This window comes from Bipolaris oryzae (genome assembly GCF_000523455.1).
Source record: "Bipolaris oryzae ATCC 44560 unplaced genomic scaffold scaffold_26, whole genome shotgun sequence".
Taxonomy (NCBI): Eukaryota; Fungi; Ascomycota; class Dothideomycetes; order Pleosporales; family Pleosporaceae; genus Bipolaris; species Bipolaris oryzae.
In genome coordinates, this window is record NW_006911302.1 from 141016 (window position 1) to 167717 (window position 26702).

General features: G+C 51.0%; 11 protein-coding genes across 11 annotated transcripts; 6 read left to right on the top strand and 5 right to left on the bottom strand.

The window, feature by feature from the left end:
* Positions 1–6018: 6018 nt before the first annotated feature.
* Positions 6019–7360, top strand: COCMIDRAFT_88217 (uncharacterized protein; the record flags this gene model as incomplete). Its single annotated transcript, XM_007687165.1, has 3 exons — positions 6019–6261; positions 6338–6374; positions 6477–7360. 3 exons carry the CDS (start codon positions 6019–6021, stop codon positions 7358–7360), a joined length of 1164 nt encoding a protein of 387 aa, XP_007685355.1.
* Positions 7361–7870: 510 nt separating this feature from the next.
* COCMIDRAFT_34380 (uncharacterized protein) lies at positions 7871–10090 on the bottom strand (the record flags this gene model as incomplete). The annotated part of the gene is made up of 3 exons (XM_007687130.1): positions 7871–9226; positions 9275–9953; positions 10017–10090. 3 exons carry the CDS (start codon positions 10088–10090, stop codon positions 7871–7873), a joined length of 2109 nt encoding a protein of 702 aa, XP_007685320.1.
* Positions 10091–10525: 435 nt separating this feature from the next.
* COCMIDRAFT_88236 (uncharacterized protein) lies at positions 10526–11030 on the top strand (the record flags this gene model as incomplete). Its single annotated transcript, XM_007687166.1, has 2 exons — positions 10526–10851; positions 10910–11030. The coding sequence occupies 2 exons, from the start codon at positions 10526–10528 to the stop codon at positions 11028–11030; spliced, it is 447 nt and encodes a 148-aa protein (XP_007685356.1).
* A 574-nt stretch (positions 11031–11604) lies between these two features.
* Positions 11605–13274, bottom strand: COCMIDRAFT_34382 (uncharacterized protein; the record flags this gene model as incomplete). The annotated part of the gene is made up of 2 exons (XM_007687131.1): positions 11605–13013; positions 13070–13274. The coding sequence occupies 2 exons, from the start codon at positions 13272–13274 to the stop codon at positions 11605–11607; spliced, it is 1614 nt and encodes a 537-aa protein (XP_007685321.1).
* Positions 13275–13788: 514 nt separating this feature from the next.
* On the top strand, positions 13789–14946 carry COCMIDRAFT_88101 (uncharacterized protein; the record flags this gene model as incomplete). Its single annotated transcript, XM_007687167.1, has 3 exons — positions 13789–14223; positions 14304–14592; positions 14657–14946. The coding sequence occupies 3 exons, from the start codon at positions 13789–13791 to the stop codon at positions 14944–14946; spliced, it is 1014 nt and encodes a 337-aa protein (XP_007685357.1).
* Positions 14947–15260: 314 nt separating this feature from the next.
* Positions 15261–17099, bottom strand: COCMIDRAFT_88017 (uncharacterized protein; the record flags this gene model as incomplete). Its single annotated transcript, XM_007687168.1, has 6 exons — positions 15261–15537; positions 15609–15838; positions 15894–16755; positions 16804–16872; positions 16925–16992; positions 17043–17099. The coding sequence occupies 6 exons, from the start codon at positions 17097–17099 to the stop codon at positions 15261–15263; spliced, it is 1563 nt and encodes a 520-aa protein (XP_007685358.1).
* Positions 17100–17481: 382 nt separating this feature from the next.
* COCMIDRAFT_2951 (uncharacterized protein) lies at positions 17482–19582 on the top strand (the record flags this gene model as incomplete). The annotated part of the gene is made up of 2 exons (XM_007687107.1): positions 17482–17499; positions 17603–19582. 2 exons carry the CDS (start codon positions 17482–17484, stop codon positions 19580–19582), a joined length of 1998 nt encoding a protein of 665 aa, XP_007685297.1.
* A 625-nt stretch (positions 19583–20207) lies between these two features.
* Positions 20208–21354, bottom strand: COCMIDRAFT_88156 (uncharacterized protein; the record flags this gene model as incomplete). The annotated part of the gene is made up of 3 exons (XM_007687169.1): positions 20208–20876; positions 20936–21256; positions 21319–21354. 3 exons carry the CDS (start codon positions 21352–21354, stop codon positions 20208–20210), a joined length of 1026 nt encoding a protein of 341 aa, XP_007685359.1.
* A 553-nt stretch (positions 21355–21907) lies between these two features.
* COCMIDRAFT_2953 (uncharacterized protein) lies at positions 21908–23046 on the top strand (the record flags this gene model as incomplete). Its single annotated transcript, XM_007687108.1, has 4 exons — positions 21908–21952; positions 22008–22018; positions 22069–22444; positions 22543–23046. 4 exons carry the CDS (start codon positions 21908–21910, stop codon positions 23044–23046), a joined length of 936 nt encoding a protein of 311 aa, XP_007685298.1.
* A 1036-nt stretch (positions 23047–24082) lies between these two features.
* COCMIDRAFT_88131 (uncharacterized protein) lies at positions 24083–24803 on the bottom strand (the record flags this gene model as incomplete). Its single annotated transcript, XM_007687170.1, has 3 exons — positions 24083–24172; positions 24259–24517; positions 24583–24803. The coding sequence occupies 3 exons, from the start codon at positions 24801–24803 to the stop codon at positions 24083–24085; spliced, it is 570 nt and encodes a 189-aa protein (XP_007685360.1).
* Positions 24804–26021: 1218 nt separating this feature from the next.
* Positions 26022–26555, top strand: COCMIDRAFT_88151 (uncharacterized protein; the record flags this gene model as incomplete). The annotated part of the gene is made up of 1 exon (XM_007687171.1): positions 26022–26555. One exon carries the CDS (start codon positions 26022–26024, stop codon positions 26553–26555), a length of 534 nt encoding a protein of 177 aa, XP_007685361.1.
* Between the last annotated feature and the right edge of the window lie 147 nt (positions 26556–26702).

Here is a 26702-nt window from a genome sequence, read left to right on the forward strand (position 1 = left end):
TATCAGAGCGACGACTCACTAGGCCTGGCAAAGAGCGTTGCCAGCAGCCTGCTCACCGACGACTCCGAATCCGAAACGTAAGTGCCCCGTTTTCTATTGGTTTCAGGCACACGCCCTTTGCACTCTGCCCTTCGCTTCCAACGGCGCTGCACATTGCACTTTAGGGGTTTGCTGGGCAAGGTTTGGCCGGTGCAGTGGCCCTTAGGCACCCACTCCACTGCGCCCAGGCATACGTTCTGGCCACTAGCTTCCCCACCCGCTGCCTCTCTCCCTCTCTCCCATGATCGCATATCCGCCTGCAATTCATCCTCAACCCTCGCTTTGCCCTTTCTTTTGTTTCTTTTCAACACTTGTCCGTCTCATAGTTTCTTTGCCTCGAACCTACCTACTCGCTTCCCTCTGTGTGCTGCTACTAAATCTCCCCACAGCCCGCCTCCTCAAAAGCGTCCCGGCATCTCACCACACCAATCTCATGCCGGTCTCTTGACACTCTCTTCGCCTCTCATAGCCTCCGAGACGGTCGACTCTACCAACTCTGCAGATGCGACACTCGTAAACTCTCAGGTCTCGACCGAGGACAGCAACGCCAAACCCGTCAACACCACTGACGTCTCTGGAAACAAACGGGGTGTATCGCCAGTTGGAAAGCTCAGGGAAGCATTCACGCCCAACCGCAGATCGACCACAACTCCCGTTGTTCCCAAAGTTGGCACCGAGATAGAGACTGCAAGGCCGAGCACAAGCGGAGGTGGTATTGGATCATTTTTTGGAGCAAAGAAGCGTGACGCCAAAGTTGCCGATGATTCCATCGCAGCCTCACCACCACAGATTCTCATAGACGGAGAGACACGGTCGAGTCCATCGCCCCGATCCGCGGCTCCCAAACGTATTATTACAACCAATCTACCTGCAGCATCCTCAAATTTAATTGATGCCCCCAAGACCTTCATAACTCCACCCACGCCAACTGATGGAAACGCGTCCTCGCCTACAGAGTCAATACATTCCGACAACGACCACAAGCCCACTGCTGCGCAGTCAACTTCCAACGTAGCCGCCCCTTCATCGGGGAGTATGATAGCGCACAGACGCGTACGATCAGCGACAAATCCCCCGAGCAAGCTATCACAATCGTCTATCCCGCCCCTGACTCCTCATCCCGAAGAGGCAAAAACTCCTGGAGGAACTGCTGTCTTGCCATCGTCTCCTGGTGTGTCTGGTGGTTTCTTTGCTTCCATCTTTTCTGCTGCGCAGAACGCTGCTAGCAACATTACCGACACCATTGCAATCAATCAAAACGCTAAGAACAAGGCTAGCCAACAACAGCAAAAGGAGGAAAAGGAGACCGAAGGCGGTGGTGAGGAAGTCATTGGACCAGCCAACGCTAGTACGGCTGCAACAGAAGGCGCCCCGCAGCGTAGACCTGCCGTTGAAACTCTTGGCTCTGGAAACCTTAGCCTCGAACAACTTGGCATTACTGACAATAAAGACGCCAGCCCCATGTCTTCTGCAACAAACGTAGCCATGCAGGCCGACGAGGCTTCTGCAAAGTCTGAGGACAGGGCTGCTGCTCAAGCAGTCTCGGCCGCATATGCAGGCGACAAGCCCCCGTCTGTAGCCAGCGAACGCCCACGGTCGCTGACTGCCGTCTCTGGTCAATCAGGAAATGGTGCTGCCACTCCTCCCCGGCAAACCGAGCTGACCGACTCGCCAGCGTCGATACACCGACAGGGCAGCGTTCGCAGCCGTATAAGCGCTGGCAGACGGAGACGACACAGGGGCAGCTCCGCTACCACAGGGAATACACTGGGTGGAGTCATTAGTGCAAGTACAAATACTCTAGCTCCAAGTGCCGCACTGCAAAGCCAGCGGTTGAATGGAACTGGTTTTGCAGTCGCACCGCCCAGACGAAACAAGGAATTCCATAATCTGTTCAAAAGCGTTCCCGAGGACGATTATTTGATCGAGGACTATAGTGCAGCCCTCCAGAAGGAAATCTTGCTTCACGGACGCTTATATGTTTCAGAAGGCCATTTGTGTTTTTCTAGTAACATCCTGGGATGGGTTACCAACCTAGTCATCAGCTTCGACGAGGTTGTGTCTGTTGAGAAAAAGTCCACTGCTGTCCTCTTTCCCAATGCTATAGTCATCCAGACTCTCCACGCTCGTAACGTATTCGCCTCATTTCTGTCGCGAGACTCGACCTATGATCTCATCATTGGCATCTGGAAGATATCTCACCCCAATCTCAAGTCATCTCTCAACGGTGTCACCCTAGACGGATCAGGCGGCACGGGCGACAAGACGGAAAAAGCAGAGTCAGTCCCCAGTGACGACGGATCCAGTCAAGATTCGGATGACGAGGTATACGACGAAGACGCCGAGGACGATGACGGTATAGGTAGTTTCACAGAGCCTGGAGAGGGTAGCGTAACTGGCAGCGAAGCCGGCTCTGCTGTACCTGTCGAAACGACACGAAAGGTCAGCGGCGCAGTAGCACAGGCTTATGGTGGCGGTGGTGACACTGCGGATGCTGCCAAAGCGGCAACCAACGGGGCTGCTTCTGCTGCACAGGATTTCCCTGGTCCATCAACACATGGACCTAGCGAGTGCGGTGACAGTGATCAACACTACGACAAACTACTCATCGACACTACTATTCCCGCGCCTCTAGGCAAGGTGTACAGCTTGATGTTCGGTCCTGCTTCTGGTGCATTCATGCGCAAGTGGTTGGTCGACGATCAAAAGTGTACTGACCTGCAAATGGAAGACGACAAGAAGGGGCTGGGTGAAGACTCAAAAACTTTCAACTATTCCTACATCAAGCCACTGAATGCCCCTGTAGGCCCTCGACAGACCAAATGCAACATCTCTATGAACTTGGAACAGTTCGACTTGGAGAAAGCTATGAGTGTGCAATGCAGCACGGCAACTCCGGATGTGCCCAATGGAAGCATATTCCTCACCAAGACGCGGTATTGTCTGATGTGGGGACCGGGAAACAGCACACGCCTGATCATGACATTTACTGTCGAATGGAGCGGAAAGAGTTGGCTAAAGGGTAAAACAATAACTTTGTTACTGATGATCAATAATGTACTGACCATAACCAGGCCCTATCGAGAAAGGTGCGAATGATGGGCAAATGTCATACGCCACCTCACTCACTGCTGCTCTTCGCACTGCTGTAAGCGCCGCCAAAGCCGGCGGTGGCAAAGCTATGGGCAAGGGCGGAAAGGGCAGGAAACGCTCCAAAGGAAATCTCTTGGACGATGCACCCGCACCAACGTCAGTTGCTGCTCCAGTCAGCCAATCCAAGGAAAGCAACTGGGGCGTATTGGAGCCTGTTCGCAGTTTGTTGGGCCCACTAGCCGATGTGCTAGAGTCTATCTTCACTCCACAAGTCATCATCTTTATCCTCGGAGCGCTCCTCATGTACACATGGCTTTTCCGAGGTACTACAGGAGTCACTGGTCCGAACCAGTGGTCAACTGCTCAGAGACAGGTAGCGTACGAAGAGATTTGGCGTCATGAAGAGTCCGATCTATGGGCTTGGCTCGAAGAGAGGGTCGCGTTGGATCGGGTCCAAAGTTCCGTTGTCACCGGCGCAAGGCTTCAGCCGGAAGTCGACGCGCAGAATCGAATTTCGTCCAGAGACATGAAAGAGAGGGATATGGACGAAGCCATTCGTGTGACTGAAGAGAAGTTGAGGGCGCTAAAGGATGCCGTCATCCGCCAGCGCTCAGAGTCGCGCACGGCAAGTCCCAAAGAGGAGCAAACGTAGGGTGCGACCGAACGAGTGCCCACCACGTGGGCCACTGACTCTTAAAACAAGGGCGCGCCCTTGGTGTAAATTATGCAAGACTTCGCATGGCGACGGCGTCTCTTATTATTTCCTTTTTTGTATTTCCTTCAAGCCGGTATCTCTTGGCGCATCGGATGGCGCTCGGCCCTGAGGTTTGCATTTGAACTTTCTTCCTTCCATTACTCGTCATACAGCGCAGCAACGCCAACAACGTCATGTTCTGTTTCGTTTGTGTTTCCAAAACTGTTTTAACAAAATACACGCCTCATGCAACTACAACGCAAAGTTGCTTTTCTTATTTTTCTTTGACAATAAACGGGGTCGTTTTCTCTTTTGATCAATTGGTTGATGGGGTAGATTCGTTCTTGTGTAACTAGTCCTTGCAATTTGTAAACACCCATTCCCTCATTTGTCGATCTATTCTATTTTGCCTCTTCCTTGCATCGAACAAACGTGCATTGCATGAGGTGTTTTGCATGAGTCACGAACGTCACTGCAGATCTAGCTGGGTTCTGAGATTGCTTCCGACTGCCTCCGCGGCATTGACAAAAGTGGTGTGATTCGTATCCAGAAGCTCTACGGCTACATGCATTTGTCTAATCGTGCTAAGCTAACAGAAAGATCTGGGACAAGCAAGTACCACAAGAAATGCCTTGTATTCCTGTTGCCTGCGTAGCACAGTAGGGTACGATGCATTGTGATTACCGTCATTTGTACCTAGAGACGCCGAAATTGATAATCAGGCTCTTCTTCGGATGACTCTATTGTTAATTTACATATCAGGGGAAAATATCTAGATGTTCTGAACAATCTCAATGAAACTTACATTATATACAGTATAGCTCCTATTCTCTATCCTAGCTTGTATCATCCCCTGATTAAGGACCCACATACAAAGGTTTGCCCTGCTCGTATCCCAACGGTAGTGTACCGTATTCTAGCCAACTAACGGTAAGCCAAACGTAAAACAAGGCAGCTGACAAGAACTTTGACTTTTGCATAAAATACAATGGCAAAAGACACAAGTCGCTGTATAACCCACCCCCCTTCCAACCCCGCAAATGAGGTAGTACGAAATCCCAATGCTATTCGTCGAGTAGGTGGACTTGTTCAGGTTCCTGGCTAAATGAGAACGGTGAACTAGACCACGCGATGATCACGCAAGGAAAACAAGTGCCGGCATATGCGATTTGTAGATCAAGGTCCCCATCAGCCACCCTTTCGTAATGAGCCAAGATGATGATCATCCCCACGTGAGATCTGGATCGATCTGGCGTTTCGCCACGACCCTGGCTAATACACCTTTCCGATACAGTGTGAGTGTCTTGGCAAGGCCATCCATCCTCAGCGGGGTCACCTCTCAAACAATCAACTTTGCACATCTTCTTTTACTGTCTTTTTCGTATTGGCAGTCTTGGGCTTACCCATCTCTATTATTGAGTCGGGGCTTCGCTGACGTTACAATGATAGATGTAGGGGCACGAACCCTGGTAAACAATGAATGGCTGCATTAATGCCACCAATGGTTATTTTAGCTTCGACAACTGGACCCTTACTCACCGGGCAATGGCAGGGTAGGGGTTACGTTTTGTTTCACGTACATTACCAATCTTTTCTCCGGGGAACCGGTACATGGAAAATCATCCAAGGGCCTCAATGTACAACATCCTGTCAAGGGTACATGAAACGCGATCGCGGGGTATGCGTCGCGTATCGGTAATGCGTCGTGTTATTTGACGCTTAAGGACGCAGTGGTTGGCTGCTTCTGGGAGGGGGAAAGGGAGTTCTAGAGCAAGGTCTAACATTGTGTGTTTGGCTCACCAGTCACAATGGTTTGTGTTTATCCATTTTCCTAGCTCTAAGCGTCGTCCGAGCCGCGGAAGATGTTGGATGTTCCAATACGGAAGAACTAGAGTTTGCTTCGGGTGGAAAGCGCCGTGCCGTGCGGGTGCTAAGTATGAATGGGTGTTGTTGCTGTAAAGGCAATTCGCCTCCCGTCGTCTGTCAGTTGATTGTGACGTGGTACGACTAGATCCCCCAGCATGACTTGATATTTGTGAGCAAGGCCCGTGTGGACAATCCTGAACTCACTTTACATTAGCTTTCACCTTTCGTATTATTAGCCGTTACGCCGTCCTAGTATATTCTGGACGGAAGAGTAACACGTTGTTTTAATATATACCCCTCCACTCACACCTGGAGCCAGATCAAGTATGCCGGCCACACATCTGAATCCTAATGGCAGTGGCTCCAGCGGCGTTCTTCCTCCGCTCGAAGTGCTGGCAAAATGGCCAACGCCCAACTACGATGATCCGATCACCCGGCCGAAAGTCGTGCCCGCTCTGGCTGGTGTTTTTGGAACAATCATGATTATCATTGTAGCAGCGAGAACTTGGGCTCGATTCTTTATACGGAAAAATGGTGGACTGGACGATTGGATAATACTGCTTGCAATGGTATGGAAGTGAAAACCCCTTATCTCCCTGTCTATAGTCCGTCTACTAATTGCTGACATTTCGATCTGCCGTACAGATTCCGACAATCGGGTTCACGGTAGTGGTATGTCTAGGTATGCAACCCCAAGAGAGAAAAAACGCAAGAAAAAGAAAAGGCGAGAGAGAAAAGAGGAGTCTTTTCCAATGCTAGCATGTAACTAACATCAAAGCGATAGCAACCGAAGTCTACGGCTTTGACCGTCACATGTGGGACGTAACACCCAACCTCTACATTCCGGAACGTAAAATCGTCTTCGCAGTCTACCTCCTCTACATCATCGCGAGCGGACTAATCAAAATCTCCATCCTCCTCTTCTACCGCCGCCTCGACGCACGCTGCATCCCCAGCACCTTCCGCATCGTCACCTGGATCAGCATCACCATAATCGCTGTCTTCATCACCGCCTTCACCGTCATTCTCTTCACGGCGTGCAACCCGCTCGCATCATTCTGGTACCAATTCGATATAGCCCGCCAGATCTCCGGCTACAAGTACCACTGCTGGGTCAACGAAGAAGCAGACATAATGGCCGCCAGCATCGTTTCCGCAGTGCAAGACGCAATCGCCGCTTGCCTCCCCACGCTACTCTACTGGAACTTACAGATCCCCAAGCGCCAGAAGATCACCTTGGGAACACTATTCGCGTCGGGCTACGTAGTCTGCATCGTCTGCATCGCCCGCGTCTTCGCCATCCACACAATCTTCAACAACGAACTGTACGACTCCTCGTGGACCACCTGGCCCGCGCTCCTCCTCGCCGTCCTCGAAATCCAACTCGGCGTCATTGTCTCGTCGGCACCGGCCCTCAGAGTCTTTGCCAAACATTATTTCTCGGGCACCTCGGTGCGGGGCAGTGCCCCGCAGAGGTTTCCGTACGAACCGGCCAGAGGGACGGATGGGAGTGTGCGCCAGGGTGAGTTTAGGAAGCAGAGTGATGCAGCAAAGTCGGCGTCGACAATGTCGAGGGGGAGGGGGGGACCCGAGGAGGATGAGGAGGAGGGAGATGTCGCGTTGCTGGAGTTACGGAGGGCGGAAACGAGAATTGTAGGGATAGTCTAGTAGTATCCCGCTCTTTCTTGCCTTTTGGAAACCTTTTTTTTCCACTCCTTTATGCATCGAAAAAAAAGTTGGCTTCACGACCTCTTTGCCCACGGCCGCTCAGCCCTTTCTCATCCTTTTTTTTGTTTTTACATATATGTAATATCCTTTTCTTTTCTCCCACTGTATTATCTCTCCCTCTCTCTCTCTCTCGCTTTTACAGGTTCGATTCGATTCGTTCGTTTTTGTTGAGCGTCAAGCGCTAGATACATGACTTGCTACCTTTCGTTAGCTCGAGGAATACGAGATATCTCCTTAACAAGGGGAGGGGGGACTGTAGCGTGCACCCAAAAAGAGAAAAAAAAAAGTCGCAGATCGACTTCTCAGGCAAACATCATACCACTACCTCTCACATACATTACAAATTCCTCAAGCTCACAATATTGAAAAAAAAGAAAGTTTTCCAAAAAAAAGAACGAATGGGTATCATATTCCAATTATTCCAATCCACAAACAATAACAACAATAAGCCTACAATTTACTCTCCCTAACCCTCCTCTCCTCCTCAACCGGTAGTGCCCCACTCATCCACCCAACCCCTTCCTCCCGTCCATACAACACCCTCTCCCTGCCTCCCATCGTACTCCACCAATTCACCGCTACAACACTGCGCTCGGGATCCATCTCCCCACTGACGAGTACCTCCCAGAACCTTCGCTTCCCCACCTCACGCATCTCATCGTCGTGGATCTGATTCAGCAGCTCCGCGCACAAGGGCAGCCATTCATCCAGCAGGGCAATAGGGAGATACGGGAGAGCGTCGATGAGGGTGAGCGCGAGAACGGCTTGTTCGGACAGTAGTGGGGGCGGGGCGTCGGAGTCTTGTAGGGCGAGTGCTACGGCGTCTGGAGGAAGAGGGATCGTAGGCGCGTTGAGAGCGCGGTGATAGACGATTTCCAACAGGGTAGCTGGGAGGTCTGGGTGCGTTGCTGATAAAGGGGATGGGGGCGCGGTAACGCGCATGAGGGTTTTGAAAGCAAGGCGGAATTGGCGCGGGGAAAGATTGTTGGGGAAGACGCGGAAGAGGGCGTCGATGTAGAAGGGGAGGTGCTTTGCGGTTAGGTTTGCGGATTGAGGGGCGGAGAGCACGGCGAGCATGACGCTGTGCGCAGCTTCGAAGATGGGGAGCATGTTGCGGTTTTCGGCTGCGGCGAGGTAGGGGACTGCGGATGCGACGAGGAGGTCTTCGTTGGTGGAAGGGGAGAGGACGAGGGTAAAGTGCTCGGCTGTGTTGAGGAAGTAGAGGTCGAGGATGCGGTCCAGGGGGTGGCTGGGGATCTGGCCGAGATGTTGGGAGGCGATTGTTTTGAGGAATTTGTCGGCGTGGTTGGGATAGGCAGCGAGTATGTCGATGGCAGTGAGGTAGACGAAGGTGTGTTGGGAGAAGGATGCTGGGCCTAGCCGCGATGTGATGAAGTAGAGATGGCGTAGCGTTTGCAAGGCTTGCGCAGCGAGCAATGGGGCAACGGCATCAGTAGCAAGTGCCCTGTCAGCCAGTGTTCGTTTGAAGACACCGCGAAGGATGATGGTCGTGGCGAACAAGGAGGCCTTGAGAAGGTTCCACAGCTGTGGTGTGGTCTTGTGAAGCGCTTCCTCTTCCAGGTTGGCTGCCTCTTCGGCGGGCTCAATATCAGAAAACTTGTTCTGCCGCCATTGCGTCGTGAGGGCACGAGAAAAACTTGCCAGATCGTCCATCATAGTTTGGATAATCCAGGGGTTCTTGACATTCTCAACTGCATGCGCAATCAGACGCGATAGAGGTCCCATTGAGGCTACAAGCGGCCTATTCATGATGACCTCGACCTGTCTAAAGGAACTGGAGTGTGGCTATGTATGGTCAGCGCAAGATCCTCAACTCATCTGCTATAAACTTACACTCCAATCCAGCTTTCCTGACTGTGTCGTCCGCACATCCAGATCCAAGCCACCAAGGAAGTATGCCGACTGAAACCCTTCATTGGAATAAAACGCCGTTCCAATGAGGACAGGAAGCAGCAAATCATAATTAAACAGCGTTCTTTCCACGTCTCCAATGCATCCGAAGGCGTGATTAAGAACCAATGTTATCGTATGGCCTCCCAATCCATCAGCCTCAGAGCGTTCCCTAACCTCAACCAGGGCCAGATTCGTCGCCCGCACAAGCGCGGCTTCTACCCTTTTGCGCATAGCGGATGCCCAGTATAAATCCATTCCCTGCTCTTCGAGATTGCCAATGCCAATCAACAGGCCTCCTAGCACAACCAGGTGCTTCCATCGTCGGCTCCGGTCGTCCGCGCCCGCAACCACGGCGCGCACCCATTCATCGAGTGATAGGCCCCCTCCTGTGGGAACCTGGCCAGGCGTAAGTTTGGGTGCCTTGTTAAAGCGCACATCGTTGTGATGATTAATGATTGTCGTGATAGCCGAGTGGAAGACGGAGAGCATGCGCAGGGGCGTCCGCACGCCATCGGGACGGTCCCATAGCGCGGGGGCCGTAAGCAGATGCGAAGTCAAAAGACTAAGGTTGTGCGGGTTCCCGAGGGTAGTGAGCAGTGAAGACGCGGTTCCAAGGAGGCTACTTTACAGTCAGTATATGCGCGGGTGCGTTCACATGGGGGAACTCGAGATGCATGCATACCGCGGCGTGTCCTGCTGATCCGTATATGTCTGCAGCGAGCGCAGCAGTGTCGACAAGAGGCGATCGACAGGCATGATTGGGGATTCGAGGTAGCCCGTGGAAGGCTACGGCAGCTGGCGCATTCGAAGACTTGTTCGTGGCGTCGTCGGGAATGCGATGATGATGGGCTTCGGGTGTTGACTGTTGCGCTCACGCGCGTCGAGCCGAGGTTGCGAGCTCGGGCCCCAGCCCGCCGTCAACATTCATTTACTATGTGCGTAGGTCGACGTCACAAGTATGGGGGATAGTTGGTTGGACGCGGATGTGTAACCAAACACTGGGTACTATATACTAACGGCTATCGAACTGCACAACCAGTCACGTGCGCCAAACGACCCAGAAAAGCCATAACCAAACCATGTTGTTGCCCGAATGAGGCGAGTCTAAACCTGAACCCCTACCCACGTCAATTAATTACTTGTTTCGGCCCCTGTCCTCGAAGTTCCCCAACATGACTACTCGTCGACAACATGATAGTTAACGAGTTCTTTCCCAGCTTCATCCAGCGCGTCAACTCGGCTGTTCCGCAGGGCTACACCACACCTCCCTTTCCCTCGCTCTACTGGCCGCTGCCTGCCGGCGCACACCCATCTTTCTACCTCTATCGCCCGGACGACGTCTTGCGCTTCACAGTATACTGGAGCCTGCTTCTTGTCGGCGGCATACACCTGGTTGTAGCATTATGGGCGTGCGGAGTACAATGGCGCAACTGGAAACTGATATGGATTACTGTGCCCTTCTTCACTGTGGTCGGGGGCATTGAAGCGCTAGTCTCGGGCGCGATTGTCGGCGGACTGTGAGTAACCACTTTGTTCATGAGCGAGGTAGAGAGCGCGTGCTGACTGGGGATTTAGTATTGGAGGCGTCTATCAAGCTGGATATTTCGAAATGTCTACCTGGATACCTTTTGTATGGGCCGTTATCAACACGTTGGTACTCATTCTGTCTTCCTTCGCTATCTATGGTGGCCTCTGATGCGCCGACGCGACTGGAATATGCATAAACGCGTCCACACCATCCTCTGCTGGTAGCTCTCATAGCGCCGATTAAGACATACGACCCCTGCCTGGGCTCGTGGGTGTGCTGAAAGCAACAACAGCGTCTTGATAACGTTTCGGATATACTCGAAGAATCGCCTAACAACAGGCGTAAGATCAGCATTCAACGACCCGTCCCCAGCCCCCACACAGATTTGGATTCCCACGTGGTATCAAAGCCAGCCGCGGAACCAGACCAGTGGGGCGCAGCTGCAGTCGGAGCCGCAAAGCACGCTGCACGCATTTTGCCATAGGCTTACCGAGGGACACGAGAAGTTGCGTGGACTGAAGCGGAGGACGGAATGACTACCCGTAGTTCCATTGGGATGCCGAGTATATGAACATAGGCTTTGAGGATATTATTCCAAGAGTAAAAAGGAAGGGCTTGAATCGTAGATCATATATTATCTCGAGTCCATCCTAACTAGATTTACTAAGCTTACGCTTGAATATTCAATCCAACATCACAAGCCAAAAGCTATGCAATAGCTTTCAACATGAACACACGCCCTTTATCCTGCATGAATCTTAAATCTTTGCTTCACCTGCTTCCTACACATGGGACACTTTGTCGGACGCGCCGGTATATGTCCATGTCTAACCGGCACCACGACGTCCGCACACCACTGACACATGACCATGTGACCGCATGGTAACACAGCTATATCCGCTAGCTGCTGGTAACATACCTGACACGCCAGCACCTTTGTCATTTCCTCCTCAGACTTTGGCGGCGGCCGGTCTGGTTGGTTGTCCAGCGAGACAAGTGGGGGTGAGGGTGGTCGAGCAGCGCGCATACGGGCGAGTTCCTGTTCGAAATCCAGACGGATATTGTGCATTTCTGCCAGCGGCTGTGTAGTTACTCCAGCTATACCAGACAACTGCGGACGAATCTGCGACCACCAACCTGTTGCTATGGGAGCAGCTGAGCTGGATTCGCCGTTGGGGTTTGCGAATATGGCGCGGATGCGTGCTTCGTCTTCTGCTTGGCTTTGACGGTATGCGACTACGAGCCTCCGTGCTGCTTCTGTGCCTTCTGCCCCGCTGTTCTCGAAATATGCCATGCGCTCGGCGGAGACATCGATTTCGCCGCTATTGCGCAGCCAGCGGACTTCGGTCACAGCGGCATCTTCGCCGTCTGCGCCTCTTCGTCGCGGGGCGTAGCTCCACACTTCAGTTGCTGGCTCCAGACTCTCAGAAATGGATTGCGATTCCCGCATTACGCCCCGAAGTAGTTGTTCTTCAATTTCACGGCGATCTTGCGGTGATAAGTTATCGAGTTGGGGCGCAACTTCTGTTCCCTCTGCTCTTCTCTGTTCGGCCTGGCGATGGCGGTCGTACGCTCGTGTGTACATTTGCGTAAGTGGTGACTCGTAGTCATCTTGCTCTAGTTCTTCACGGGACCCGAATACACGAGCAAAACGTTCTCTCGCGAGCTGCATTTGTGCTTCTCGTCGCGTCATTGGTCGTGGCGGTTCGGAGGGGTTCTCTTGAATCTGAGGGGTCACCAACGCTTGGGGCTCTGTAGGAACAGTTGCGTTGGCATTCGGGGTCTCTTCAGCCTCTCGAAGCAGGTCGTCCAGCGCGTCCTCTAGACTCTGCTGCGGTTCCTCCGGCCGTTCTTCCTCTGATGTCAGCCTTCGCCTTCTAAGCCTATTCTCTGGCCTTAATGCATTGTTCTCCACGCCAGCCCGCAGCTGATCTAATGTTCGGGGTAGGAAACCAGGGCTGACTTCATGAAAAGGCTCTCCTATAACAGCGATACGTTGCTCTGTCCCATCAGGAAGCTTTGCGATGCGATATCCCTGATGAAACTCCCACCATCGCTCCAGAAACTCGGTCTGATCCGGTATCTCGGGTATACGTGTTTGCGCAATTTCAAGAGGCGGATCAGTAGCGGCAAGGCGATTGCTCCAGAACTCTAGGTGGGGGTTAGCTGACTACGACATTGTCTGGATACACTGTCATCGTTCATACCTTTACAGAACCAGCAGTAGCCTTGCCACCTTGTGCCGCGATTCACAAAACCAACTCCATCAATGTACACTCGGTATGTTCTTGAGTGAACGCGCTCATCGGCGCAAGCACAGCAATTGGGCGTGGAAGTCAGCCTACAGCTAGTGGCAAGCTTGTGTGGGCAATGAATGTCGAGGCGTGGGCAATCTGCGGTCAAAGTGCCCATAATGAGTGAGATGAGAGCGTAGGAAGCGAAAAAAAGGGTGAATGTTACAAGATGATTGAGTAATGACTGGGGAGGTCTGGGGGGATGACCAAAGGGTAAACAGTTTCGTGACGTTGGGCGGGTGGCGGACGCGCAGGTGCAGTTGTCGTCGGCTCGGCTGCTTGCCCTTGGGAACCCTGCATAAACCATGGCGGGGCGACGCGTGGGTCGGTGGGGAAAGTGGAGCGTGCCGTTACCGTGACTCCATGCCATTGCACATCCCTACCACTTGGCCCAACGGCCCGTCACCACACCTGTCAGACCCCTGCGATATAATCAACGCCTTTGTTGGAAGTGAATAAAGCAAAAGTGTGTTTCGGCCGATTCACCACTCAATTTCAAACACTCGAGGTGCATCAATGAAAATCACTTCCCTGTGTAACGTGACTTGAGGTATAAGAAGGCTCTGGAGCCTTGCACTGGTCCTCGATCCCACTACATACATACCTCCCTCCAAACACATACCACAACCAAAATGCGCGTAGAGATCCATAACCCAAACGAGAGGCCCTCAACCAGGTCACCAGCCGCACTGACTCTCAGAGAATTCAACGGCAAAACCTTGGACCCTCCCGTCCCAGTCTACCTCCCCTGGAACCTCACAGCCCAAGAGTTCACACAGATCCTCGACAGCCCCAGCGACAAACCAGCTTTCAAGTTTCCCGCACTTCGAAACTGGCTGTTGGGGCTTCTTGGAACTCTGGACGCGCAGAAAGACGAATCGCATCCGTTCCATAGGCAGCCTTATCGCTTGGAAGAGCTTACCATCGAGTCTGTAGACTGGTTTGACAAGAAAAACTATACGCGACTTGGATATATGAAGATTCAGTCTGAGATTAGAAATGGGTCTGGCGACGGCGATTGGATACCTGGATCTGCGTTCTTGCGGGGCGGAAGTGTGGCTATTCTTGTATGTGTTCGAGCCTTTTTTTCCCTTTCCAATTCCCCTATTAGCTTCGAATTATAGTAGGTACTTACACAGCGATCCAGGCCATCGTACAGCCAACAGAAGCTTCAGGCGAAGCCGAAAAGCACGTCATTCTAACTGTCCAGCCTCGCCTGGCAGTTTCCAGCCTGGCTTTTACCGAGATCCCGGCAGGCATGCTGGACGACTCGGGTTCCTTTACCGGAACAGCAGCTCAAGAACTGAAAGAGGAGGCGCACCTCCATGTCAAGATAGAAGAGTTGTTGGATCTGTCTGAGCTTGCTTTGGAACAGGGACAAGCTGATTCCTTGGCTCCAACAGGCCAGCTACGAACGGCAATGTATCCTAGCCCTGGTAAGACCTAATCTATCCCCTTTTACAGAGAAATCAAGCTGACAATGACTTTCTCGCTACAAAGGCGGATGCGACGAGTTCATGAAACTCTACTTATACCAGAAGCGTTTGTCACGTGCGCACATGGAGTGGCTCAAGGACAGAGCGACGGGACTGGAGAATGAAGGTGAAAGGATCAGACTGAAACTAGTTCCTCTAGAGAACTTTTGGAGAGAAGCTGCGCATGATGGCAAGGCACTGTCTGCGTTGGCGTTGTACGAGAATCTTAAGCGACAAGGCAGGATTCCTGATATGCCCGAGGAGCCGGCGGAGGAGCCTAAGATGCAATCTTGTGGTGTACAAGCAAAGGGTTGAGATTTGCGTGATAGTCCTTTGCCTTGATCACCTCGAAGAAATAATAGCGGAGAATAAACGAGTAGGCAATTGTGTTCGTTTTCATTGATGTACATTACATCTCGTCATTTCAGGACTCGATATCCCAAGCAAAGCAAACAAGCAGCCTAATTATCTATCCCAGCCCATAATCATATAATGTGTTCAAAACCAACAACCAGCAAAACCACGCGCCGTATTGGAACCAAGAAAAACAAGATCGGACCCATGCTATCAGAAAATCTAAAAAAAAAACTACAGGTGCTTCCTGCTTTCCTAAATCGCACCTAAGCCCTTCAGATCCTCACACCCCCGTGCTGCAACTTATCTGACCAATCCGGCTGATACTTTGTCTTCATATGTTGCATCAAATCCACCAAGGACGCCGACAACGCCGCAGAACTCGGCCATTTCCACGAGGAAAGCTCAAGCACCAGCAGCGCATTCGAGTAGAGTTGGATCAAATTACCTCCGAATATGGATGGCATGTTTTGTATCAGTACCGTGCCCGCATAGTGAACCCAGTATGGAGTCATGAAGATGTGGATGCTGCCGCAGCTTACTACTGCTTCTCTGTGTAGGGATTAGCTTGGGAGAATGGAGTAGAAGAAGTGTGTGTATTTTTTTGTAGAAAAGGGACCTACAAGACATGCCATGCGCTTCCCCAGCAGGGGTTCAGCAGGAGATGGGTCGCGTGCAGTGAGATGCGCAAGACAGGTATTAACTCATCTTTTTCATCAAAAAGCGGGAGTAACTTTTTTACGCTTTCCTTGGCTGTGAGATCGCCCTTTCGAAACCGGTTCTGCATGCGATATAGGGAGCATAGATACTCGGAGGGCTTGTTCTTGTCGAAGCAGAGTTCGGATTCCTGTGGCTAACGTGAGCTGTGCGGGGAAAAGCGGGCGAGAATTAGGATGTGTTAAACATACGGGCTCTGGGAATAAGGCGGGACGATCGAGGGTTGAGGCGAGTTGGTTTTCGAGACAGAAAATTGTCATATGCATGGCTCGTAACATTTCAATATCGTTGGGTTCAAGTTCTTGTAGGGCGCGCTTGGATTCGAGGTCGAATGCTAGACGCCCGGCGAGAGCGACCTGCTGCCCGATATTACCAGTCAACGGATCAAACAAGCTGTTAATGGCAAGGAGTAAGACGGAGCGGAGTGTGTCAATGTTAGTTTCTAAGGTTGCTAGTTCCAGGTGTTCCATGGCGTCGGCAAAGTATTGAGTCGCCAACGAACGATATCTGATTGAGTTGGCTTGGTGATAGGCAAGCCTGCCTGTAGGGCTCCAGCCTTGGTTATGTGAATGCTTTTTGCCCGTGTTGGGAAGAATGTAGCATGTGATAGAATAAATCATGTACAAAGAGAATAGCTCGGTCGAATTGAGATCGGTGGGTAGTTCGGGCTGGAGGTAACGCAGTGATGGGTCCAGAATAGGATAGAGAGGCTGTACAGTCTCAAGATACAATTGCTTGAGCTCATGTTGCTTTTCGGAAGAGTCCTTGTTCATGCATTGCCAGTCATCGAGTTCGTCGTCAGCCCGCTCGCCGCGTATGTCTTGTGTTGCGTGCAATCTGGGCAACTTGACTAGGCACGAATCTGCACCCAGATAGCGATAGCTGTTTCCAGCCTCTGCAAAATGGTGCTCGTACTGTGCAACGTCTGGCGCAAAGGCGTCGTGCTTGACATTTACACCGAATGCGTTGTGAATCCCAGGATCAGTCGAGGCTGTTGGCGAGGGAAGCTCGCTGGATAATCGGCGCAAACGATCCACCAGTCCACTGATATAACTGGGGGTTCGGTTAGCCAGAGTCAGGAAGATGCGCACGTACGTTTACCTTCGCGGCAGCAATTCGTTGCGTCCGTGATCGTAGAACATGCACTCGACTCCGGCTTTTGTGCATTGCCTGTGGCGGTGAGCGGAAAAGGCGTGTCAGGTAGGACGGCGGAACGGTGTACCTGCACTTTGGCAAGAGTGTATCACAGCCGCGGCGACACTCTCGGCACCTCTTGCATGCGGGCAGACTCTGGGGAAGTTGAGTGCACGATCCTCAAGTGCGGAGGCGTCTGGGGTTACCTGAATCAGCGCCTCCAGATCCAATGTTGGGGGACTGGCGCTGGCTGTGGTTGCCATCAGGGCCAATATGTAAGGGCACTGGAGGGGTGAATACCGATGGCTGGCAGTACATGGGGTTCGAGCTGGGATTCATTACTCAGATCCAACCCTGCCGCCAGAAGGGATGATCTGGAACGCAAAGGGCATGTCTGGGAGGGGCGGGGAGACGGGGAGGCGGGCGATGAGTGCTAGCGAGGAACAGGTGTATCTGGTAAGTCTAGCCCAAACCGGCAGGGATAGGCGGAGGCTGCATCATCCCGCGTGCCCTCAGCTGCTAGCATCTTGTCCTGCGACCACGAAGACCACCGTGATAAACCGTCGCCTCCTTTTCCTCTTTTTCTCAGCGCAATGAAATCCACATCGCTGTGGTACAGACGCCTGCTGCTCGTTACCGACTACCATGCAGAGCCGCACGAAGGTCCGTCGCCGTGTGCTGGCGTGTGCCCGCTGCCGCAAACGCAAACTATCAGTATACACGACACTTCTCCTGATTCTTGTGCCTGTTTACTAACAGCGGCTAGTGTGACGGCAAAGTACCCGCCTGTTCGCGCTGCGTCGGCGCGGGAGTACAGTGTGTTGGATTCGACTCGTCGACCCAGCAGGAGGCTCCGCGGTCCATCGCCGATTTCTTGGAAGCCCACATTGCCAGGCTGGAGAACCCCTGTGCTCAATCAACTTCAGCCTCTTTGGCCCAGCCCGCCGCTGCCATGCCCTCGCCTGCAGACTCGAACTTCTCTGACGCAAAGACCACGCAGTGGCGTTCAGACAAATGTGCTTTTGCTGACAGCCTAGTCAACCAAGTTATGGAAGACATGACGCCGTCCTTTCTCGGTGTCTGCAAGGCCCGGCCCTTCCTGCAGTGCGTCATCAAGGGTACGCGGCTACCGTCCAAGAAGGGTCCTGTCCTGTCCAATGATCTCAACGAGAACCACCCAAGGTCCATATTGAACCCGCAACAAACCAAGGGCCTTTTCTATGATCTCATGCCCGATGAGGTTGGTGCAAATAAGCTTTTGCGGAACTATCTCGATCGAGTCATTACGCAGTACCCGATCTACCATCGCAACGATGTGGCCAAAGCCTTCAAATCCGTCTACCACAAGAGTTCTCCAGCCTCAGACGCAGGCGAGGACTCTTTTCGCAACCGCTACATAGTCTGCATAATAATGGCCATATCCCTGACCACTAGTGCACGGAACAATGTACGCAAAGCAAACGACCTCGCCTATCAGCTTGTTCGGCACGCCATGCAGTGGATCCCTGAAGTCGCGACCAACGACATTCCCGGACTGCAAGCCATTCTGCTTTTGTCTCAGTACATTTTCTTGAATCCCAAGATGGCAGACTTGTGGCTTCTGACAGGCCTGATTAGCCAAGCAGTCATTGACCTTGGTCTTCATCAGGAACTACCAAATGACGCCAAGATCACTGCTTATGAGCGCGACATGCGACGTCGGATATTTTGGTGTGCGTGGGAAATGGAGGTTGGCGTATGCTGCATCTTTCTACGACCCGCAAGTTTGCCTATCAGACAGATCGAAGTCGCCTTCCCGTTGGAACTTGACGACACCGCCATCACTCAAACTAGCATATTGCCTACTGGGCGCATATCGAAATTCACACAACGCATCATTTGCCGGTTTCGCCTAATCGAAGCGGACATCATCTCAGTCTTGTGGCATGGCGATCCTGTTTCCGACGAATTCACGTCTCTGGAGCAGTGGATTCAGCAATGTGTCGTGAACATAACGAATTGGCAAAAAGAAATATACGCCGCAGCAAACGCCAACACAGACCAAAGCCTAAATGCACGGTGGACTGAGATGTGCTTGTACTCGGACATTGCAAGTCCGTACATCTTGTCACTTTTGAATCGCACCTCACGCCGAATACCCAACCCGAGCAAGGAGCAAATGATGATTGCATTAGTGAATGCTGTCAAAGTTGCCGACGGCTACTTTCAGCAATCCGAAGCAGAAGCTGGCAAGATCAAATACGTCTTCCATCCTTGTCACCATGTTTTCAATTGCGCCCTTATATTCCTCCAAGGCCTGCAGCGTTGCAAACGAGACATAGCACGTCACTATTCATGGCAACAAGTGCAAGATTGGATGCATGTCTTTTCCAAATGCTTCTTATCCATCTCTGAACGATGGTCAGCTGCGAGAAGATGCTATGAAGAATACGAGCGATTGCTGTTACCAGTAAAAACAGAGTACCTGGAGTATCTGGAACATAAAGCCAGTCTTCATCCACCGTCATTTCATAAGGCTAGATCAGATACGAGCAGTGTGGGAGAATACCAGATGCCACCTTCTGTACTCACTGAAGTCGATGAAGCTTATCAGTTTTGGACAATTTTCAATCCTACTACTTCGAAAGTCGATGGCACGGATCCGGTTGGAACTTATCCGTATATCAACCTACCACCTCAAGATTGGAATGCGGAGTTTTCATTGAATGTGAACGATAATGCGGATATGATATTAGAGGCATCATGAAGACATGGCAGATTTTGATCATCACTTCCAACGTCACCGGTTTTTGGGTCTCTGGATCCATGACTTGACCATTTCAATGCAGAACACTGCCTGTTCGGTGTTAGCGATGCTGCATGTCTCTTCATAACCACTACGATTCCGCCAGAGACTGGGCAGATGGATATTTATGGAAATCGGCTCCTTCCATACACGGAGTATCGTTGGCCCAATTGTTGGTGTAAGCCTGGCAGAATAATCACGCACGTTGCGCATCTCCGGCCCCTGACATCACCTCCTGGCTTGATTTCTGCCAAGCCAGATCCCCAGTGAGCTTTGATCATCATTAGCGATGGGCATTCCCGCACAATTAACAGACCTTGGCTTTCTAATCACCAAATCCCCGCCTAGAACCGCTTCGCGGGATACATTCTAGCGTATGCTTGGAAGTGTTCGGATGAAACCTTATGTATTTGGAGTTGAAAGGCAGTCTTCTGCAAGGGAGAATATGGTGCAGTATTGCCCGCCGATATAACGTCACAGATTTTTCGTCGCAAACTCTTTTAAGGCCATGATGCGGGGGTCCAGTGAAACATGAAGCCTATATCTCCTTTTCATAACGACGCAAGATATGTAATATTTTCCTATGTCAAAATTCCAGATTGATCGTCTCCTCTACCTCTATCGGCCTACCAATCCTCACAGCCGCCTTTTTACTCTTCAAATCCATTACAATGTTGAAAAGCGTTCCACTACCAGTCTCCTTTGTCTCGGTCCTGCATATTGAACCTGGTGCATTTTGTTCATCTTCAAACAGCTGGCCCACCTGTTCCCAACCAGCACCATCACCCAAAGCCTTCGCATTTTCAGTCATGGTTTGAAGACGAGTTAACGAATCTTTGAGCCACACTGTATCAGTTTCACCTGGGTGTTCGAGAAGCAGATGGTTCGTATGAATGATTTTTCCAGTGGAGTCTGGCGACAAGCGAGCGAATGTACTCTTTGTAAACTCCAACCCCACTGCTGTGGTTGCGTCGGCTATGAGGATATGAGCTGAAGATGCCATTCCGAAACTTTGTAGGGCCCGGACTGCTTCGTCCGCGGATTTGCTTTCTAAAGCCATGCGTAGGCCGAAGTGAGCGGGCATTCGAGTAGAATTTACACCGTATACCTTTATGGCGTTGAACAAAGTACCCACGCCGGAGCTATTGAAGCCGATCTTTCCAAGGATGCCTGCTTCGGTGACTTGAATTATAGTGGGCTTATTGGGTTGAGCTATCTTGGTGATGATGAGGTTTTGTTTCTGCTCTGTCATCCACTTTTTTATGTCAGCCCGTTTGTCTCGCCCCTAGTTTCTTTTCAAGAGAGGATACTCACATCCCAGTTTTGCGCCAGCCATGCATGGTCACTAGTGTGCCATGAGAGCGCCGTGCATCCATCGCTGAACAACCCAAAGTTGATTTCCGTCCGAACATTCAACGCCACAATGTCTAGTACATCGCGTCCAGAGCCATCAGCGATGCCCTGCATCTCTTGATGAAACATTGGCCATTGCTCTTTAGCTCGCTGTTCAAACGCCAAAGCGTGTTCGAGCACTTGTGGCCATCTTTGCTTGCAATTCTTCAAAAACAGACATGCATAAAACTCAATGCTCCGATTGATCTGTAGTTTTGCAGCTTGGCCATGCTGGTAGCCGATCTATGTATATGCGTTAGCAGGGACAAGTAGGCCGCAGAGTCAAGCATGATGTCACAACTCACCTGGTACGGCGTTCCTTCACACTCAACGAACAACATGGCGTGAAAATCAGCCCAGAACTCCTAGGTTAGAAGCAAATCGACGCAGTCGTCTGCACAATCATACATGAACATTGAGCTGCTGGAGCCATTTACGTCAACTTCGATGCGGGCGCCGCTCTCGGCAATGCTGCCTTTGCCCCGCCTTTTGCGCGCTCAATTCCGTCTGACTTATCGGCTGCGACTATCACGCCTTAACTTCGCTTATCTGGGTATGAATCTGCAGCCCTTTCCACGTAATTGTGCTGCACGAAGACGGATTTGGTGCCTGGGCCGCTGCAAGCTAGTTTTATGTACATGCAATATAGTAGTAGTATCCGCTTTCATAACAAGTTACTGGCATATTTGTGGCTCTATGGATCGCATGCGGTGGAACAGAAGTGGCAGGGTAACACCAATCGACCGGTATGTCGGTGTGTCATGCTTGCTGCTATGCCACCGGCTACAGCGGTTGAAGTGCGTTGGAAAAATGATAAGAAGGAGATTTGGCCCAGGAACGACTTCTACTACAAGATCCCCTTGTGAACCCAATATAGAAATTCATCTCGTCAACATGCCGAAACGAGTGCTGTGCTCATATGGTATCGATATTGATGCAGTTAGTGACAAGTATGGAGCTCTCTAGGACACGGCTGACTGACAGCCTATGCTAGGTAAGCGGATGGTACGTTCACTTCAGATGATACCTAGTCTCTTTGACTAACATCACTTAAGGCTGAACACCAAAAATGGAGACCCAGCCAATCCAACCGATGTATCCCGCGGCGTCTTTGGTGCAACCGTAGGCATTGACCGCTTACTCAAGCTCCTAAACAAGTACCAGATCAAAGCCACTTGGTTCACACCAGCGCACACAGCAGAATCATTTCCAGAACAGATCCGCAAGATAATCGACCAAGGTCACGAGATAGGCCTTCACGGCTACACCCACGAATTCGTCTCGACACTCAGCGAGCAACAGCAACGAGACGTATTAGCAAAAAGCATTCAAGTCCTAACTGACTTTGTTGGTAAAAAGCCCCGAGGGTGGACAGCTCCAGCCTGGAGCACCAGCAAAGAAACCGTAGCTCTCCTTGAAGAATTTGGCATCGTACGATCCCCTCTCTCCCCCCCTCACCTCCCAAACACACACACACACACACACACATATATATATATATATATATATATCTAACTCTCCAACCTTAGGAATACGACCACTCCTTCATGCACCACGACTCCCAACCCTACTACCTCCCCTCCCCACACCTCACCACCTCCACCACCACAAACACCTCCAAACCCGCCTCCGACTGGATGACCCCGATGACGTCCCTGATCCCCTCCTCCGTCGTCGAAATCCCCGCAAACTGGCACTTGGACGACTGGCCGCCCTTCCAGCTCTCGCTTTCCCAAGCGAGCACGCACGGCTACGTCGACACAGCTACTATTGAGCGGCTGTGGAAGGAGCAGTTTGAGTATCTGTACCGTGAATGTGGGGAAGGGGAGTGTTTTGTTTTCCCGATTAGTATTCACCCGCAGGTTAGTGGGAAGCCGCAGGTGCTGCTGCTGCATGAGCGGTTTATTGAGTGGGTTAATGGGCATGAGGGGGTGGAGTGGGTTACGATGGAGCGGGTTGTGGATGAGTTTAAGGCGGGGAGGGTGGGGGGTGCGAGGGTGAAGGGTGGGGTTGGTGTGAGGGCGAAGTTGTGAGGGAGAGCGGTGTTGGCCGAGATGGGGCGGTGGGGGGTGGTGGTGGTGTAGTGTGGAGTGTGAGGCGTTATGGCATCGATGATTTGTCAGGTGAGAAGTTTGAGTAATGTTTTTCTTTACTTTTTCCCGTCTTATTGCGGGGAAGGGCTAGGAATAGATGCCGGGATTTGATGGCGTGGTGTTAGAGGCTGGTGGTGCGATGCATGGAGTGATGTGTGCCGCGCTCCTGCATACCCGGCGTGCATGGTTGCTCCGCTTTGGTGCAGCATGTACGTGGGCCGCGGAGAAGAGCGCTGCATAGGTTGCGGTGAAGTGCGATGGTAGCGCTTGTTTAGTTCAAGGGTGGATTTGACGAAACCGGCATATATTGAATGATGTTCCAGCAGTCAATATGGTGCTTTCTAGGTCTATGAATCTATGGGTTTTTTTGTTCCGAGTTGATGCTAGCCAAAGTGTTAATCCATAGCTCGCATTCATATTCTTCTGATGCTGGACTAATTTACTTATGCTACCTATTGGTATTTATTTTTGGAAAGGTACTTCAGTCTGACGGTGGAGCAGCAATGTATTTCCTGATTTTCGTCTCTGACTGAATATCTTATTTCGTAAAGCGTCACTGTAACAGCAACGGTCGTCTACAATGTGAATTTTGCCTGATTTCACTGGACTAGAATTTTTTTTAGAGTTATCTTAGAGCGGATATGACAATACGGGTCAGAAGCGAGGAAGATATACGTTATTGAAGCAATGCTGATGTGGAACTCCTGATATGCTGACATTCTTCAGTCGTTAAGCGATCCCATGTCTTTTTAACATCACCACTCTACCTCGCCGTCGTCCCATTTTCCAATTAGCAATTAATATATTACACTCCAAATAATTGGATATACAGTTCAAGGCCCCTCTACCAACCCAACCACCCAATCCTTTCGTCCATAACAGCCTCTACTCAAACCACAGCCAACAATACCCACCTCAAAGACAATAAGGACCAATAGGACTTGACCGATCGTTATAGCACATCTGATTACAGCACTTACCCGGGTCCATCATATCGCAAGGTTGGCCGACCGCAGCACACACAGGCGGCCGACTCTCGACGCAAGCAGTTGCGGTTGTAGTAACACTAACCGTCTATCATTCACCGTCAGCACTTCCTCTCCCACATTTACCGTATGAAAAAAAAAGATTAAAAAAGAAAAGAAGACTTACCGGTACAGGCGCAAACGTCGTAACAGTAGTAGTGATAGGAGTAGGAGGAGACTTTGGTTTCGTGCAGAGACAGCGACACGCATCTGCGATCTTTGCAGCCGGAAAACGCACGATTTGGAAGGGGATGTTTGTGCGTTTGTCGACCTTGACGTGGGTGTCTTTGTCGAAGGTTTCGACTTGGAAGTGCTTGAGTGCGGCGCGCTTTTGTTCGCCGCACTGAGTGCGTGTTACTGTGACTACTGCGGTGCTAGTGGTTATCCTGGGAAATTGTCAGTAACTGTTGTGAATGAAGTGCGTATACGCGTCGGCTCCAGGTGGATTTACACGGCGGTGGGTGTGATTGTCGCTGTTACCGTGCTCGTTGTTGGTGGGTTGATGTATTCGCGGCAGAAGTTTGCGCCTGGTGCGCCGAGTTTCTTCAGAGCGTTTACAATCTCGTTGTTTTTTGTGCAAGAAGCGGCTTGTTGGGCTACTGCTGTTGGTTCTGGGACGGCGACTCCTAGTACGCTGGTTGCGGCTATGAGGATGAGCTTGAGGGCGAGCATGATGGAGGTCTTCTAGGTGGTCTTGGAGAGGACTGCTTGTTCGCTAAGCACATGGCCGAGCTTGTTATATTTATGTTATGTTGTTAAGTGGTGCAAATTAGACACGATTCAGAGGGCGCGGCTAAGAGGTATTTACTGTCTAGCTCTCTCATATTCTTATGGCGCTTGTTGTCGTGACATGTTGGTGTTCTAATGCGGTCCTCAAGACCCGTTAGCGTGCAGCCTCGCGAAGCCTCTAGTAGATAACTAGGCGGGTCGCAACACAACATAATTACATACTTTGAGGTCAACCTCAGATCGGTATGTGCTACTTCTCCGTTAGTACCATAGGAATTCTAGAATACGATGGCTCTTTAGCCCCTGAAAAGGAAACTCTATTCGCTTGTTTGTGCTCAATCCGGCCAGTAGACCTTCGGACTAGCCGATGTGGCGCAATAATGGACGAGTCTCGCCAGGCACCAGGGGGTTACCAACTGAAATAGTGCTTGTCCCTGCAAAGAAACATAAAAGGGTGGCGTTGAATTTTTATTGTCTTGCAGTTCGGCACTTGCGAAGGAAATCTGAAGGAAATGATTCTAACTTGACCCCTAGGGTAGTCTCCATTCACGCCTAATCTATTGTTAAATCTACAATACTTCTGTGATCACACTTTCGGTATCCGATAGTTGCCATGAGCTCAGAGGTTAGTGGAAAAGGTAGCGCACGCGGACCAGATCATTGTCATCGATTCCTTTATTCCCAACACGCTGCACTCGATGAAGCACAGACAGCCGCAGCACATTGGCAAGTATTGGTAGCGACGCGGTTCACGGCTTATCAACAATAGGCTTGAATCTGGTGAAAAGTAGAGGAGGTAGGAACCGTTAGTAATTTGGTGCAAACGATAGGCAGGTTATAGCACGTATAAGAATTTAGACCATCGATTACCTTTTTAATTAGACAGCATCAGCACATGAGAGGACTTTATCAAATTCCTATCTTCGTTACCAAGAGGCATGAGACGCATTCAAGGACTTTCAAAATTCATTTCTCAACTTCGCCTTGCACTAAAGTCATGTATTTCCTAAACAGTCGTCCGACGCACGGATCACATCCCATAAACCAATCATCTACCATCCCAAGGTAATCAGTCCCGCTCTGCATATATACTACATACATACATACATACACCAACTAACCCCATACCTCAACCAAAAGAAAAAAAATAAACTCAAAAAAATGGATAGTAACAACCAACCCATCAAACCCCCAAAGCCACAATGGCGCAGCCTCACCCCCAGCAATCTCCCAACACTCTCCCACATAGCCGCAACAATCCACCCCGACCTCGCTGAACGCGACGCCGTCTTCCTCGAACGCATAACGTTGTTTCCAAAAGGGTGTCTTGGATTATTCGACGACTCAAATACACTATGGGGCTATTTGGTTTCACATCCCATTCGGTACCAGGAGCCGCCGGAGCTGGATTCCTTGCTTGGAGAAATCACACAGGATGTGGATCAGTATTATATTCATGATTTAGCTATTTTACCTGAGGCTAGAGGGTCTCGTCTTGCGCAAGAGGGGGTGGAAAAGGTATTGGGCACGGCGGCCCAGGCGTACAAAACAAGCGGTTTGGTGTCTGTGTATGGGACGACATCTTTTTGGAGGAAGTTCGGGTTTGAGAAGCCAGATGTTGTTAGTGTAAAGTTGGGTGAGAAGTTGGTTGGTTATGGGGATGGTGCTGTGTATCTTGAACGAAAGAATGGGTGAGAGTGTAGTAGTACGAGTAACGGATTGTGCATGCCACATACTCGATTCGGCGATTACGTCATTGTGGCTTGGAGCAAAAGAAATCATGGCAAGACCAAGATGGAAGGCAAGGTTTGCGTAATGGCTTTTTTGGCCAGACTGGGCAAG